This window comes from Macrotis lagotis, chromosome 1 (genome assembly GCF_037893015.1).
Source record: "Macrotis lagotis isolate mMagLag1 chromosome 1, bilby.v1.9.chrom.fasta, whole genome shotgun sequence".
NCBI classification, from domain to species: domain Eukaryota; kingdom Metazoa; phylum Chordata; class Mammalia; order Peramelemorphia; family Peramelidae; genus Macrotis; species Macrotis lagotis.
In genome coordinates, this window is record NC_133658.1 from 235641267 (window position 1) to 235659575 (window position 18309).

At 34.9% G+C, this 18309-nt stretch overlaps 1 protein-coding gene across 1 annotated transcript; it reads left to right on the plus strand.

Moving 5' to 3' along the window:
- The first annotated feature begins 7475 nt into the window (after positions 1-7475).
- Positions 7476-7708, plus strand: LOC141515447 (large ribosomal subunit protein eL39-like). The gene has a single exon (XM_074227019.1). It carries the CDS (start codon positions 7486-7488, stop codon positions 7639-7641), a length of 156 nt encoding a protein of 51 aa, XP_074083120.1. The 5' UTR covers positions 7476-7485; the 3' UTR covers positions 7642-7708.
- Positions 7709-18309: the final 10601 nt, after the last annotated feature.

The following is an 18309-nucleotide window of genomic DNA, read 5'->3' on the forward strand; positions in this document are numbered from 1 at the left end:
TTCTTCATCATCATCCATTTCACAGAGCCACAAATGAGTCAGGCACTAGCACCAGCTGAGACCTAAATATCAGGAGCCAGGAGCTCTGATCTATGTGATCTGAGAACAGACTCAAATCTCCCCAGAGAGAAGCTGGACATGTTCCCAGTGGCCAGAGAGGAAGGGTTAGGGGAAGGGGAGACCTGCCCTTCTAATACCTTTCCCAGCAGAAATAAGGAATAACAGTGACCCTTGACATTTTGGATATTTTACCAAATGGTCTGTCCTCAGGGAATTTGCCAGGCTAGGAGGTCATTAGCTATTGCTTGGGAGGAAAATCCAAGAGACTCTGACTGAGGCACAAGAACCTCTCTCTTGTGACCCCAAAAGCACCAAATTCCCATATTATGGCATTATGTACAGGCTCAAAGAGTTTTGTGATGATGATGATGATGATGATGATGATGATGATGAAAAGCAAATCAAGAAATAGATTCTAAGGACCTATCCAAATGGAAAGAGAATATTTATGTTTAGTTTTCATTCTTCTGAATTTGAATGAGTAATGTAAAATATGTATGTTATAGAGGCGGGGTGGTTAGGATCAGAATTTAGAGGTATGTTCAGTGAAAAACTCCATTGAATCACTGCATTCAGGTTCTTTGTAAAAGCACAAAGAGGATGCTTTTCAAATTTTCCAATGCCAGAAAACTGGGAAGGACTGATAACATGCTGGATGATAAAATAAGGATCCAAAGGATCCTTACAATTTCACAACTTCAAAGAATTTGAAGGGCCTCCAGCTGTCAGATAGATCAACTTGTACACACAAAAGAAAATCACATGACAATATGCCTGACAAATGTTCAACCAATTCCTCTTTTTAAAGAAAGATTTTATTTATTTTGAGTTTTACAATTTTCCCCCCAATCTTGCTTCCCTTCAACCAATTTCTTGAAGCTTTCCAAGGAAGGGAATCCCACCTCCTCTTCGAGCACCCCCCCACTTCATTTTCAGACAGCTCTGATTTTTATCAAGATTTTCCTGACATTGAACCTAAATTTGCCTGTTTGCTGCTTCCATCCCTTGCTTCTGATTCAGATCTAATAATCTCCTTTTCATATGACAAGTCTTCAAATCCTCAAACACACTCATCAAATCCCTTCCACTACCCACCACTTCTCCTCTTCAGGTTAAATCTCCCCAGTTATTTTACCCTAAATCCCATGTAACATGCGACTTCTTTAACCATAGTCCCCAGAACTGAACACAATATATCAGATAATATAGGCCCAAGCATAAATTAGGTGTATCACCTTTCTGTTTTTGGAACCTCTGAGTTTCTTGATGCAGCTAAAGAATGAACAAGCATTTTATTTTGGTTGTCATGTCTTATTGCAGACTCACATTGAGCTTGTAGTCCACTAAGATCCCCAGATTTGAGGCAGAAACATGACTGCCTAATCATACCTCCCCTATCCTATCTTAATGAAATCTAATTTTTTGGTACCTGTATAAGACTTATTCTTTTTTTCCCTAAGGAATTTCATCTTATTATGTTCAGTCCTATGCTTTACCCAGTCAGTGCTGACTGACTTAGTTATCTAAAATATTGACTATCTCCACATACCCATTTATCTGTCATTTAAAAATCTAATGAACATTACATCTACATCTTTATTGAAGTCAATAAAAATAGTAAATAAGACAAAGCCAAGCACAGATCCCTTGGAGTCCTCTACTACTGAAGACCTCCTTCCACCTTGACATTAAGCCATCAACTATTATTTTGATCAAACCAAGTCTTAACTTTATTCAAAAGAAGTCATCAAAATAGTCCTCTGAATTCAGTATACATCTCTCTTTATCTTCTCTACAAGAATAATATGAGATATTTTATTAAAAGCTGGATTAAAATCTAGGTCAACTATATATGCAAAGCAATTATTTCATCAACCAGATGAAGAAGAAGAAGAAGAAGAAGAAGAAGAAGAAGGAAGAAGAAAGAAAGAAGAAAGAGAGAGAGAAAGAAAAGAATAAAGTTAGTCTAAAATGACTTATTTTTAATACAGCCGTTCAAGCTCTTTCTAATTAATCAGTATTTCTCTTTCTAGAAGTTCAACAATTATTTTTTAATGCTCCCTATCAGAATTTTTCTATCTATTAAAGTCAGATTCACTGACTTATAGTTTGCAGCTTGTTTTTCTTTTGAAAAATCAGAACTCTAATTAGTCAGTCAACAACAATTTTTATAGTTCCTCCAGTGTTTCAGATACTGTGCAAAGTTCTAGAAATTTAAATAAAGGTTAAAAACAGTCTCTGTCCTTAAAAGTTTACATTTTAATTGAGGAGGATAAGGTGTAAGAAACTGGGTACATATGTACTCGTGCATATAACATGCATCACATACATGTTTTTAAAAAATATACCTGTATGTAAGTGTGTGTGTGTTTATACAGACTCAGAGTAAATGCAAGATAATTTCTAGAGCACTAACCCTGAATTCAGTAGTACCTGAGATCAAATCTGGCCTCAGACACTCAATAATTGCCTAACTGTGTGACCTTGGGCAAGTCACTTAACTCCATTACCTTGCAAAAAAAAAAAGATAATCTCAGAGGGGAAAGCATCACTGGTAATTGAAAGGATGAAAAACGTAAGATGAATTAATTTTTGAAGGAACCAGGGAAGCCAAGAAGTGGAGGAAAGAAGAGAGAGCATTCTAAGCATGGAAGATAGGGCAAAAGCACAAAGATGGTAGATGGTTCAACTTGTACAAGGAGTAGCAGCAAGTAGAAAGTAGGCCACTGTATCTGGGTCCTAAAATACCTGAAGGAAGATAAGATGTTTAGAAAGATTGAAAAGAGCTAGGTTATGAAGGACTTTAAATGTCAAATGAAGAATTTGTATTTGATTCTAAAGGTGATAGCAAAACACTGGAGCTCAATGAGTAGAAAGGTGACATATCAGAACTATACTTGAGGTAAGTTAGTTTGGCAACTAAGCTGTGTGAAGAGATATTTGAGGCAGGGAAAATGAATAGAATGTAATAGTATAGTACAGAATAGATGTGATGAGAGTTTGAACTAAGATGGTGGTTGGAGAGAAGGGGAATATATAAGAGATATTGTAAAAATGTAAGTGGCAAAATTTGGTAATATATTACATATATTTTTCCTTAACATGTTTTTACTTTGTTAAATATTTCTCAATTGTATGTAAAACATTACCATTCATTTTTTAAAAAAATGTTGATTTACAAATTCTCTCCCTCCTTCCCATCCTTCCCCCTTCCTTAAGAAGGCAAGCAATTTCATGTTGATTATACACGTGAAGTCATTCAAAACATATTTCCATAATAACCATGCTGCAAAAGAAAACACAGACCAAAAAATAAAACTAGAAAAATAAAGTTAAAAAAATGTACTTCAATCTGTATTCAGAGTTCATTAATTCACTCTCTAAAGGTGAATAGCATTTTTCATCTTGGATCCTTTGGAATTGTCTTATCAGAGTAAGTATTTCACAGTTGATCATCCATACAATATTGCTTATTACTTTTTTTAAAGTTTTTTTTTATTTTTGCAAGGCAGATGGGGTTAAGTGGCTTGCCCAAGGCCACACAGCTAGGTCATTATTAAGTGTCTGAGGCCAGATTTGAATCCAGGTACTCCTGACTCCAAGGCCGGTGCTTTATCTACTATGCTACCTAGCCGCCCCTGCTTATTACTGTTTACAGTTCTCCTACAGTTCTACTGTTTACAGTAGAACTTCATTTCATTTCACATCAGTTCATTTAAGTCCAACCAGCTTTTGCTAAAACCATACTGCTCATCATTTATTAATAGTACAATAGTATTCCATCTCAAGCATATATGACAACTTGTTCAGGTATTATACAATTAATTGTCAATTCTGCAACTTTCAATTTTTTGCCACCATAAAAAGAGCTGCTATAAATGTTTTTATACAAACAGTCCTTTTCCCTTTTCTTTGATCTCTGACAAACAAACCTAGTAGTGGTATTGCTGGATTAAAGGCTCTGCACAGTTTTATAGCTTTTGAGGAAATAGTTCTAAATTGTCTCCAGAATGTTTGGACTAATTTACAATTCCAACAACTGTGTATTAGTGTCCCAATTTTTCCACCTTCCCTCGATCATTTGTCATTTTCCTTTTCTCTCATGTAAGCCAATTTGATAAGTGTAAGGTAGTGTATCAGAGTCATTTTAATTTGCATTTCTCTAATCACTAGTCATTTAGAACATTATGTGACTACTGATAACTTTAATTTCTTCTTCTGAAAACTGACTATATCTTTTGACCATTTGTCAATGGGGAATAATTCCTGTTTTTATAAATTTAACTGAGTTCCCAATTTATTTGCAAAAAATAACTTTATCAAAAAATTTGCTATAAAATTTCCCCAGTTTCCTGTTTTCCTTCTACTTTTGGCTTCATTGTCTTTGTGCAAAAGTTTTTTTAATTTCATGTAATCAAAATTATCCATTTTACTCCCTATCATCCTTTCTATTTCTTATTTGAGTATAAACTCCTCCTTTATCCATAGAACTAACATATATGATTTCCCAAGCTAAGCAAATTTACTTGTGTCTAAATTATTAATACATTTTGATCTCATTTTGTTCTATGCTGTTTGATGATGGGCTATGCCTGGTTTCTACCAAACTGCTTTCCAATTTTCCAACAATATTTGTCAAATAGTGAATTGCTACCCCCAAAGCTTGAATTTTTGAGTTTATCAAACACTAGATTGATATGTTCATTAACTACTGTGTATTGTGTATCTAATATATATATGTATGTATATATAAATTACTATTCCATTTCATAGCCAGGATCAGGTTGTTTTGATGATTATGCTTTGTATTATAGCTTGAAAATTGTAACTGTTAGATCAGCTTTTGTTTTTCCAGATGAATTTTGTTCCTATTTTTTTCTAGCTCTAAAAAATAATTCTTTGTTAGTTTTATTGATATGGTGTTGAATAGGCAAATCAATTCAGGCAAAATCATCACTTTTCTTATATTTATTGTACCACAGTACATGCCATATATGAAGCAGTTAGTATTTTTCCAATTGTTTAGAACTGTCATTATTTTTTATCCGTGGGTTTGTTTTGGCAGGTATTTTATATTGTCTGCTATTATTTTAAATGAAATTTCTCTTTCTATCTCTTGCTGCTGAGTTATGCTTGTAGTATGTAGATATGCTGATGATTTATGTGAGTTTGTTTTATATCCTGCAGCTTTACTGAAGTTGTTAATTATTTAAACCAATGTTTTAAGTTGATTCTCTAGGGTTTTCTAAGTATTCTATCATATTTGCAAAGAGTGATAGTTTTATTTTCTCATTGTCTGTTTTTATTTCTTCAGTTTCTTTTTCTTGTCTTATTGCTATAGCTAGTTTTTTAAGAATAATATTGAATAATGGTGGTGATAATGAACATCATTGCTTTACTCCTGATCTTGTTGAGAAGGCTTCAAGTTAATCCTCATTACAGATTGTTTTGGGTTTTAGTTTTTGTTTTTGTTTTTTTGCAAGGCAATGGGATTAAGTGGCTTACCCAAGGCCACATAGTTAGGTAATTATTAAGTGTCTGAGGCCTGATTTGAACTCAAGTACTCCTGACTCCAGGGCTAGTGCTCCATCCACTGCACCACCTAGCTATCCCTGTATTGGGTTTTAGATAGAAACTACCTATCATTTTAAGAAAGGCTCCATTAATTCCTGTTTTCTAGTGGGGGTTTTTTCCTTAATAAATTAATTAATTAATTTTATTTAAAAATTTTCCCCCAGCTACATGCAAAAGCAAGTATTAGGGCAGCTGAGTGGTGCAGAGGATAGAGCACCAGCCCTGGAATCAGGAGGAACTGAGTTAAAATCCAGCCTAATAATTACCTAACTATGTGACCTTGGGCAAGTCACTTAACCCCAATGCCTTGCAAAAAAACAAAAATAAAAAATGTAAAAAAAAGCAAGTTACTTTAGAAAGCAAGTTACTTGGTATAGGTTAAAAGTGGGAAACCATGGAAAATATTACTACAGTACTCATGTTGTAAAAGTAAGCAACCCCTCACACACAAAGAAACAAAACCTAAAGAAAAATAAAGTGAAAAAATATGCTTTAGTCTGTATTCATACACCATTGATTCTGACTTTAGCATAGATAGCATTCTTTATCATCAGAGAATTCTTTATCATCAGAGAAATGGCTTCAGTATTTTTTTCTACTTGCTATTGCTAGCTGTATTTACCTCCATCCTATCCCCCATATCTCCCATGTATTCTATTCACTTTCTCCTTTTACCCTGTTCCTCCTCATAAATGTGTGGCATCTGACTCCCTCTCTCGTGATCTTCCCTCTCATTCATCACCTACACCCTCCCTACCCTCACCCTTTCCCCCATTTCTCCCATCTCTTTCTCTCCTCTTTTTCTCCAGGGTAAAATATATTTCTATACCCAATTGAGTGTATAAATTATTCCTTCTCTGAGTCTCTTCTGATGAGAATAAGGCTTTCTCCCCGCCTCATCTACTCCACTGCAAAAGCTTTCTCTTACCTCTTTTATGTTAAATAACTTAGACCATTCTACCTCTCTTTTCCCCTTTCTCCCAGTATATTCCTTCTCAACCCTTCAGATTCAACTCCATCCTGTGTCTTTTCTAAATATATGCTCCTTCTAACTGTCCTAATAAATGAGAAAGTTCATATGAGTTACCAGGATCATCTTCCCATGCTGGAGTACAAGCAATTCAACATCAAGTCCTTCATGATTTGCCCTTCTTGTCCACCCTCTCAATGCTTCATCTGAGTCCTGTACTTGAAGATCAAACTTTCTGTTCAGCTCTGGTCATTTCATCAGGGAAGTTTGAAAGTCCTCTGTTTAACTGAATGTTCATCTTTTCTCCTGAAAGGGGATGTTCACTGTTCCTGGGTAGCTGATTCTTGGTTTTAATCCAAGCTGTTTTGCCTTCCAGAATATCATATGCCAAGTTCTATGCCTTTAATGTAGAAGCTACTAAATCCTGACTGTAATTCCATGATATTTGAATTGTATCTTTTGGCTGCTTGTAATATGTTCTCCTTGATTTGGGAGTTCTGAAATTTGGCTATAATATTCCAGTTTTCATTTTGGGATCTCTATCAGGAGGTGATCAGTATATTCTTTCAATTTCTATTTTACCCTCTACTTCTAGGATATCAGGGCAGTTTTCCTGGATAATTTCTTGAAAAATAATGTGTAGACTCTTCTTTTGGTCATGACTTTCAGGTAGTCCAAAAAAATTTTAATTTTCTCTTCTGGATCTGTTTTCCAGGTCAATTGTTTTCCAATGAGATATATTACATTTTCTTCTGGCTTTTCATTCTTTTGGTTTTGTTTTATTGTTTCTTGGTTTCTCACAAAGTCATCAATTTACCTTAGCTCCACCTTTTTCACTCATCCAGCCATCGTAGTGGAAGCTCAGCTGTCATCTCATCATCATGTCCTCTCATAAAACATTCAGAATCAAGAGGTTCCTGGCCAAGAAACAGAAGCAGAATCGTCCCATTCCCCAGTGGATTCGGATGAAAACTGGCAATAAGATCAGGTACAACCCAAAGAGGAGACACTGGAGAAGGACCAAGCTCGGGTTATAAAGAATGGCCAGGGAAATGAAAGACATTCTACACCAAGACCACCTCCCCCTCCCTACCATTGCATCCATCCATCCATTCATTCACTGATCCATTCATCCATCCATCCATCCATCTATCACTTAAATCGTCTCATTGCCCGCAATAAGAAATAACTACTACTGCTGCCCCTCCCATTTTGGAAATCTGTCTGCCAAAGTACAGACATCAAAGAAAACCCCCAGCAAAGTATTCGAGTTGCCTTGCCCTTGAATGTCTTCATCTCTTGCACCCATTCGTTCGGTAAACTGTGTATTGTGATATAGTTTAAATTACTGTTGTCTCCATCTCTGTGTGGCATTTGTATGTTTGAGGTTATGCTTAAGAGGCAGAGATCATACCGCAACAAGTTATTCCTGTCAAGAAAAACCAAGCTCAAGCCCTGCCTCAAACAAGCCTTCACAATAACCTCTCTATGTTTTGTTTTGTGTTCTAAGGAGTTAGAAGAGAGCATCTACCTCACAGGGTTGTTGTGGGGATCTAAGATTTGCAAGCCTTCAGTGGAAGCCTCCAGTGCTGCTAATCCGGAGCTGTCTCAGCCAGATTACACGCAGCTGACTGTGTTCATTTCTCTAACTCACAATCAGAGAAGTAGCCTGTTTGACCCCCTGCTTATTTCACACAATAAACCATCTTCGTTCCTTGTTGGGAGGTGATAAATTAAGTGTTGGCAACTTTCTTAAAAGTTGTCGGTTATTTGTGTGTTTGGGAAAGCCCAACTTTTTTGTTAGGAACTAGACCTGGTCCAGGTGAATGGCTTCATAATTTTCTGAAGATGTAATTCTGCTAATAAAGGACTTCTACAAAAAAAAAATTACCTTAGCTCCATTCTACGTTGAAGGCATTATTTTCTTCAGAGAACTTTGCATCTCCTTTTCCATCTGGCTAATTCTGCTGTTTAAGGCATTCATCTCCTCTTTGACCTTTTGGACTATTTTTTCCATTTAACTCAAACTGGTTTTTAAGATTTTATTTTCTTCAGTTTTTTTTGTATCTTCTTCACCAAGATGCTGACTTGATTTTCATGATTTTCCCACATCGATCTCATTTCTCTTCCCAATTTCCTCTACCTCCCTTACTTGATTTCAAAATCTTTTTTGAGCTGTTCCATAGTCTGAGACCAATTCATATTTTTCTTGGAGTCTTTGGATATAGAAGTTTTGACTTTTATCTTCTGAGTGTGTGTTCTGATCCTCCATAGGACCGAAGTAATTGTCTATAGTTGAATTTTTTCTCTTCTGTTGTTTGCTCATTTCCCCAGCCTATGACTTGATTTTAACTCTTTGATAAGTCAGGGTTCTATTTCTAGAGTGGAAGACACATTGTCTCAAACTTTTGAGAGTTTTTGCTGCTGTTTTTAGGGACACCCTTAGAGACTTGCAAGTTCTCAATTCTTCCAAGGTCTTATGAGAGGCTATGACTGCTCTCCTAACCAGTGCTCTGCTCTATGGATTACCACAGGCCATCCTTCCTGCCCTGAAACCATAAGGAGGGTCCCTGCTCTGCTGCAGATAATGAGCTCTGTTGTGCTTCTGTTCATTTTCCTGAGATTGGGGCCCCAGACTGCAACTTGGATTTGAACGAGGACAAAGCAACAAAGTCTTGACTCAGGGATAGCAAAGGGACCTTTGCGATCTCCCCTTACTATAGTAGGCTGAGCATTCTGGAAGTAACTGCTGGGTGGTTCCTTGCTGGTAGCTTCCCAGACCTGCTCCTGGTCTCCTGGGGCCAGATCTGCACTGAGGCCTGTGCTAGACTGAACTACTCTCTCACACTGGTGTGGCAGAGTTTTCTTACTGACCTCTATTTTCCTTGGCAATACCTGGGCTGAAGGGTTTGGAACTGCAGCCACTGCTGCCACAGACCTAAGTGTACTTAGATATGCTTCTTGATGGCTGGAACAGGTTTGCTCTGCATGGCTGGGTTGAACTGCAGGCCTTTTCTAACATCGGTGTAATGGACCCTTTCCGCAGCTCTTCCAAATTGTCTTGAGCTGGAAAATTATTTCACTAAGTCTTTTTTGGGGTTCTGCCAGTCTAGAATTTGGTTAGAGTCATTATTTAAAGGTATTTGGAGTGGTTTGGGAGAGAGCTCAGGGGAGTCTCTGCCTTTATTCCACCATCTTGGCTCTGAATTTTCAATAAGTATTTTTTCAAAGACTTTTGCATCTATTGATATAGTTATATGATTTTTGTTGCTTTTGTTATTGATATAGTTAATTATGTTGATAGTTTTCTTAATATTGAACCGGTTCTACGTTCCTAGTATAAAATCCACTTGGTCATAGTGCATGATTTTTGTAAAATAGTTCTATAATCTTGCTAGTATTTATTTTAATTTTTTGCATCAGTATTCATTAAGAAAATTTGTCTGTAATCTTCTTTCTCTGTTTTGACGCTTCCTGATTTAGGTATCCATATTTATATCCTAAAAGCAATTTATTAGGACTCCTTCTTTAACTCAGTTTCTAATTGTTTCTTACAGGTTTGGTAGAAATCACTTGTAAAGTCTTAAAACCTGGAGTTTTTTTAGGGAGTTCAGTGAGAGGTTGATGAATAGTTTTTTCTAAGATAAAGTTATTTATGTATTTTCTTTCCTCATGTCAATCTGCACAGTTCATTTTTATAAATTTTCATTCATTTTATTTATATTTTCAGTTTTATTGGCATATAATTGAACAAAATAATTCCTTAATTTTAATTTCATCTTCATTGATGGTGCATTCATCCTTTTCATTTTTGATGCTAGTAATATATTTTTTCTTCTTTTTAAAAAAATCAAATTAATCAGTGGTTTATCTATTTTATTTTTCCCATAAAGCCAGATTTAGTTTTATTTATTAATTTGACTGTTTTTCCCCTTAATTTCATTAATCTTTCCTTTGTCACAATTTTTAATTTTTATTTTGGTTTAATTGGTTTATGTGTTCTTGTCAAATTCACTGATATGCTCTTCCTCTTAGTGATCCATGTTTTTAAGGTTCTAAATTTTTCCCTAAGTGCTGTTTTGGCTGCATCCCACAAATTTTAGAATGTTGTCTCATTGTTCTTGGTCTCTTTAATTAAATTATTTATTGTTCCTATAATTTATTATTTAACCCAATCATTCTTTAGAATTAGATTATTTAGTTTCCAATTAATTTTTAATATTAACTTTAGGGCCCTTTATTAAATATGATATTTAAAGAATTATGATCTAAAAAGTGTATATTAAATATTTTTTACTTTTCTGCATTACTTGTGAGGTTTTTGTAACCTAATTTAGTATCAATTTTTGTGAAGGTGCCATATATAACTAAGTAAAACATATGCTCTTTTCTTTTACCATTCAGTTTTCTCCTGGTATCTATCATTTCTAACTTTTCTAAGATTCTATTCATCATCTTAATTTTGTTCATATTTATTTTGTGATTAGATTTATCTAAGAGAGGAGAAAGTTGAGGAGGCTCACTAGTATAGCTTTACTATTTCCTCCTGTAATTCTTTTAACTTTTCCTTTAAGAATTTGTATGATATGCTATTTGAAGTATTATGTTTACAATAGATATTGCTTCATTGTCTATAGTGTCTTCTAGCAAGATGTAGTTTCTTTGCTTAGCCATTTTTAACTAGATCTATTTACATTTTCTTGGTCTAAGATCATGACTGCTACCCCTCCTCTTTTTACTTCAACAGTAGCATAATAGGCACCACTTTGGTCCCTTATTTTAATCCTGTGTGTGTGTTTTTTTCCTTTTCAAGTATATTTCTTGTAAACAACATTTGTTGGAGTCTGATTTCTTTTTCATTGTACTATCCATTTTATGAGTGAGTTCATTCCATTCACATCTATAGTTATGATTTTTTTTTTAGTTTTTTTGCAAGGCAAATGGGGTTGAGTGGCTTGCCCAAGGCCACACAACTAGGTAATTATTTAAGTGTTGGAGACTGGATTTGAACCCAGGTATTCCTGACTCCAGGGCTGGTGCTTTATCCATTGTGCCACCTAGCCACCCCTACAGTTATGATTACTAATGGTTCATTTCACTCCATCCTGGTTTTTTCTATATATCTCTTTTTTTCTTATTAAGTTTCTTATGAGTTCTCTTTCATGTTTAAGTTTTTATGCTTCTCTTGAGTTTTGTATTTGAAAGCAAAATTTTCTATTCTGCTCTTTTCATCAGGAATACTTGAAAGCCCTGCATTTTGTTAAATGCCCGTTTCCTGTTTGTAAATTTATAATTAATTTTATTGGGTAAGGTATTATTGGTTGCAATTCAGTTATTTTGCCTTCTGGAATATTATATTCCAAGCTCTTTTCTTCTTGAATTAAAGATTCTTTAATTCAATTCTATCACATGACAGTATGATCTTGTTTCTGACTCCATGGCACTTGAATGATCTCTTTTTGATTGCTTGTAATATATTCTCCTTGACCTAACTCTAGAATTTGGCTTTAATAGTACTGAGAGTTTTCATCTTAGGATCTCTTTCAGGTGGTAATGGGTAGATTCTTTTGATTTCCATTTTTCTCTCTGGTTTTAGGATTTCAGAGAAGTTTTCTTTTATAATTTCTTGAAATATATGTCTAGGCTCTTTCTTTAGTCATGAATTTCAGGTAGTGAATAATTGTTAAATAAATTATTTTTCTTTGATCTATTTTCCATCTCAGTAGCTCTTCCAATGAGATAATTCACATTTTCTTCTATATTTTTCTCATTCTTTTGACATTGTTTTATTATTTTTTATTATTGTTTTATTATTTATTTTATTTTTATTTATTATTTTATTATTGTTTTATTATTTCTTAATGTCTCATGGAGTTATTAGCTTTCACTTAATCCAGGTTTTTTTTAAGAAATTATTTTCTTTAGTTTTTAGTGGGTTTTCCTATTTGGTCAGTTCTGGGGGGGTTTTGTTTAATTTGTGGTTGCTGTTGTTTTATAAATTTTTTTTCTTTTAAACTTTTCTTTTCTTTTCTTTTCTTTTTTTTTGCAAGGCAGATGGGGTTAAGTGGCTTGCCCAAGGCCACAAAGCTAGGTGATTATTAAGTGTCTGAGACCGGATTTGAATCCAGGTACTTCTGACTCCAAGGCTGGTGCTTTATCCAGTATGCCACCTAGCCGCCTCTTTTAAACTTAAATACAAAATGAAAATAGGAAAAAAAATTACCATATACATACACACTATAAGAGAGGATTCAATATAAAATGGCAAGTTTCCACTACACATTGCTATCAAAAACTGCCCAATTTTGCTTCAATGTTGGGGGTTTTTTATGTTCTCTGCTGTGTACTTTTTAACTTTATTTTTTTCCCTACCTCCCCCCAACCTAAAGAAGATTATAATTAAGTATGGATATGTATACACATACATAGATATCTATAAATATATATATACATACATATATGTAAGACCATACTACACATATATATAATATACATATATATATATATATAACTGTCATTTGTTTCCTCTGAAAATGGATATCATCTTCCTTCATAAGTCCAAGTCTTTCTAAATCAACCAGTTCATCATTTCCTACATGACAGTTATATTCCAAACCAATCACATCCTATGACAGAAAGTGCATTGAAAGATTTCCCCCCCCCACTAATTTTCTGTTTTTCTTCTTTACTTTGCTACATAGGCTTTATTATACAAGAAAACTTTAATTTAAAATAATTGAAATTATTCTTTTTTATAATTCAATAGTGTTCTTCCTTATAGTTTAAAGTCTGATACTTCTGAATCCACTTCCTTTACATCTTTTTTTCCTGGTTTCTTTGAGGTTCCTGTTCTTTTGCACTTCCAAATGAATTTTATTATTTTTTTCTAACTCAGGAAAGGGGTTTTTTTTTGCAGTTTAATTGGGATGATAGCAAATAAATATATTAATTAGGTAAAATTGTCATTTTAAAAGTTATATTGACTTTTCCTACTTAGGAACAATTAAAGTTACTTTAATTATTTAGATCTCAGTTTATTTGTGTATAAAAGGTGTTTTTTTATTAAAGATATTGAGTTTTACAATTTCCCCCCCAATCTTACTTCCCTCCCCCCAACCCCCATGGAAACCAATCTGCCCGTCTTTACTTTGTTTCCATGTTGTACATTGAGCTAAATTGAGTGTGATGAGAGAGAAATCATATCCTTAAGGAAGAGACAAAAAGTCTAAGAGATAACAAGATCTGACAATAAGATATTTGTGTTTTTTTTTTCTAAATTAAAGGGAATTGTCCTTGAACTTTGTTCAAACTCCATGGCTCTTTATCTGGATACAGATGGCACTCTCCTTTGCAGACAGCCCAAAATTGTTCCTGATTGTTGCACTGATGGAATGAGTGAGTCCTTTTTTCTGGTTTTGCTCATCTCACTCAGCATCAGTTCATGCAAATCTCTCCAGGCTTCCCTGAAATCCCGTCCCTCCTGGTTTCTAATAGAACAATAGTGTTCCATGACATACATATACCACAATTTGTTAAGCCATTCCCCAATTGAAGGACGTTTACTTGATTTCCAATTCTTTGCCACCACAAACAGGGCTGCTATAAACATTTTTGTACAAGTGATGTTTTTTTTTTTACCCTTTTTCATCATCTCTTCAGGGTATAGACCCAATAGTGGTATTGTTGGGTCAAAAGGTATGCTCATTTTTGTTGCCCTTTGAGCATAGTTCCAAATTTCTCTCCAGAAAGGTTGGATGAGTCTACAGCTCCACCAACAGTGTAATAGTGTCCCAGATTTTCCACAACCCTTCCAACAATGATCATTATCCTTTCTGGTCATATTGGCCAGTCTGAGAGGTGTGAGGTGTTACCTCAGAGATGCTTTAATTTGCATTTCTCTAATAATTAATTATTTAGAGCAATTTTTCATATGGCTATGGATTGCTTTGATCTCCTCATCTGTAAATTGCCTTTGCATATCCTTTGACCATTTGTCAATTGGGGAATAGCTTTTTGTTTTAAAAATATGACTCAGTTCTCTGTATATTTTAGAAATGAGTCCTTTGTCAGAATCATTAGTTGTAAAGATTGTTTCCCAATTTACTACATTTCTTTTGATCTTGGTTACAATGGTTTTATCTGTGCAAAAGCTTTTTAATTTAATGTAATCGAAATCATCTAGTTGGTTTTTGGTGATGTTCTCCAACTCTTCCTTAGTCATAAACTGCTTCCCTTTCCATAGATCTGACAGGTAAACTAATCCTTGATCTTCTAATTTGCTTATAGTATTTTTTTATGTCTAAATCTGGTAACCATTTGGATCTTATCTTGGTAAAGGGTGTTAGATGTTGGTCTAATCTAAGTTTCTTCCATACTAACTTCCAATTTTCCCAGCAGTTTTTAACAAAGAGAGAGTTAGAAAAGGTGTTTTATGTTCATGTTCATATAGTTCATGAGTCTGTTTTGCAGGTATATGCTCAGGTATGTTATACTGCCTAAGTAGGTTGTTGCTGTTGTTTACCTTCTTCTTTCCTACCTTCCTTCCTTCCTTCCTTCCTTCCTTCCTTCCTTCCTTCCTTCCTTCCTTCCTTCCTTCCTTCCTTTCTTTCTTTCTTATTTTCCTTCCTTCTGTTCACTGAAATCTGGCAAAATATCTTGGGGTTTACCAGCCCAAAATCACTCTGGCTCTCACTGATTGGTCAGTAATAGGCTCCAAGCCAACCCCTCTTGGTCACTTGTTGGTCCCTGATTGGCTCAGAATGAATTAAATAGCATTTTTTTTCTGTTTTGTCTAGAAACCCTGAAAATCTATCCCAACCAGACTGATTTTTTTTTGGACTAGGTAAAAATGGTCATTCTTTGTTTCGTTTCTTTTTTACCTGTCTTAATCGTTGGATGGGAATTGCTTCAGTCAAACTGAGACCTGATAAAGACCTTAAAAAGGAAAAAGGTCTACCACTGCATCCAGGGCCAGGTCTGTTCGATCTGTTCTGCAGATCAGTTATTTTTCTGATGAGACTTTTTTTAATTTTGTTTTATGATTTCTTGGTGTCTTAGAACATTATTAGTATTTTCTTGCTCAATTCCAGTTTTCAAGGAACTATTTTCTTCCTTAAGTTTTTGATTCTCTATTATAAATTGGTTAGCTTTCTTTTAATAATTTTCTTTATTTTCTTGGATTACTTTTTTTCTAATTTTTCCTTGATTTCTCCTATTTGATTTTTTTTTCAGATTTTTTTCAAGGCAATGGGGTTAAGTGGCTTGCCCAAGGCCACCCAGCTAGGTAATTATTAAGTGTCTGAGGTCAGATTTGAACCCAGGTACTCCTGACTCCAAGGCTGGTGCTCTATTCACTGCACCACCTAGCTGCCCCCCTATTTGATTTTTAAAGTCCTTTTCAAACTCTTCCTAGAACTCTTTTGTGCTTGGTATCATTTGACATTTCTAATTGAATAAGGAATGTCAATTCTTTTTTTTTTAAATATTGTTTTAGTATGAGGTTCCATCTCATACCTATCAAATTGACTAAGACTGACAAAAAGGGGAAATTATCAATGTTGGAGAGTTTATGGAAGGACTGGTACATTAATGCATTGTTGATGGAGTTGTGAAGTGATTCAATCATTCTAGAGAGCAATATGAAACTATGCCCAAAGAGAAATAAAACTGATTATACCCTTTGACCCAGCAATACTAATACTAGACCTATATTCAAAAGAAATCTTAAAATTGGGAAAGGTACTACATATTCCAAAATACTCATAGCAACTCTTTTTTTTTAGGTTTTTGCAATACAAATGGTGTTAAGGCCACACAGCCAGGTAATTATTAAGTGTCTGAGACCAGATTTGAACCCAGGTACTCCTGACTCCAAGGCCGGTGCTTTATCCACTAGGCCACCTAGCCGCCCCCACCCCCATAGCAACTCTTTTTGTAAAGGCAAAGAACTGGAAATTGAGGGAATGCCTATCAATTGGGGAATGACTGAACAAGTTATGGTATATGAATGATATAGAATACTCTTGTTCTATAAGAAACCATGAATGGTTGGTCTCTAGAGAAGCATAGAACAAATTACGGGAACTGACGCTGAGTGAAGGAAGCAGAACCAAGAGAACATTGCACACATTAAAAACAACACTGTGAGATGACCAACCTTGATGGATGAAGCTCATCTCAGCAATTCATAATAACCTTAGTAGATTGGCTGTGGACAAAGCTATCTCCCTCCAGAGGAAGAAAAACAAAACAAAACAAAAAGCCCTATAGAATCTGAATGAGCACTACATCCACTTTTAAAATTTTTCTCTTATGTATTTCTTTCCTATCTCATGGTTTTCTTTATTTTCTCTTAATCCTAATGCTTCATACCAAAAATGACTTATCTGTAAACATGTTAAACAAAAATGTATATGAACAATATTTACTTGACTGTTTGGGGGTAGGAAGGGAGGGTGTAAGGAAATTATATAGCTTAAAAATATGCATATGCATGTGGCCGAATGTTGAAAAACTTTCATAACATGTAATTGGAAATATAAAATATCAATTAAAAATATTTTAGTCAGTATTTTCTTGTGTTTCTTTTGCTCTGAATTATCTTTTTTACATTTGTTCTTTTATCTGATTTATTTATTAATTTTTCCTCTACCACTCTTATTTGAATTTGAAAATAATTTTTTAGCAATTATAGGAATCCTTGTATTTGTGTCTAATTCACACTAATTTGTGTCTTGATCTTCCTTTTTTGTTGTTGTTGGCTTATCTTTCCATTCTAAATTTTAATTTTGAACTGTATGTTAAATTTGAGCACTGTTTCTAATGGGAAAAGATGGAGAATAGGTACTCGTTAGGCTATTTCACACTGCTATTTTAAGAGCTAGTTCTAAGATTTGGAAGTTTTTTGTACTCCCGAGTACTGTGATCTGTGAAGAGGTTTGATCATTGCTCTCTTGCTTTGTGCTCTGGTCCTTACCCAGGAAGGGTAACATTCCCTTGGATTGCAATTGATACTATTTCTTAGATCCCTCCTTTCATGGGACTAGAAGTGATAAAATTCTTCAGGGTCCTTGATCCCTTGTGCCCTTGTGATCAAAAATGATACTGCTCTCCAGGGTTTCTACTTCCTCTTTATCAAAAGTACTCCTCTCTACCACTGAACTGTGGTCCAGAAGTGGGCATATGCAATGGATTTGTCAAACTGCGTTTGATTCTATATTCAGTGCTAGCACAGTGATCCCTTGTAATCTCTTTCTGCCAGGTTTTCTTTTTGCCTCTAGTTCAAGAACTCTCAAAACTTCTGCTACTTCTTCTACCACCATCTAGTCCCATCACTGGGGTATTTTTCACAAGGACTCTAGGCCAGACTTCACCTCTATGTCACACAGCTTGGAATATATGTGTATGCATTTTTTTAGTCTAAATCAGTTGATGAGTTCCCTATTCATCCATATCATTCCCTTCAGACATATCTCATTTTTCTTCTTCAGTAGAATTGTTTAGGTTTCAAGTCTTTAGATTTCATTCTTGAGCATCTTCAATCCCTCTTAGACTGATTTTTATCTAACATGTCCTATCTAGCTTCTAAAATCTCAGTCTGCTTTACCCAAATGTATAGTGCATGCCAGCCTGGATCTATTCTCCTCTATGACACACTCTAGAAAAAAAGGGTGTAGTTACTTCCTTTCCACCATTTATACCTCAAC

Excerpts from the sequence above, each read along its gene's own strand:
- LOC141515447 (XM_074227019.1), top strand. The coding sequence starts at position 7,486 with ATGTCCTCTCATAAAACATTCAGAATCAAGAGGTTCCTGGCCAAGAAA.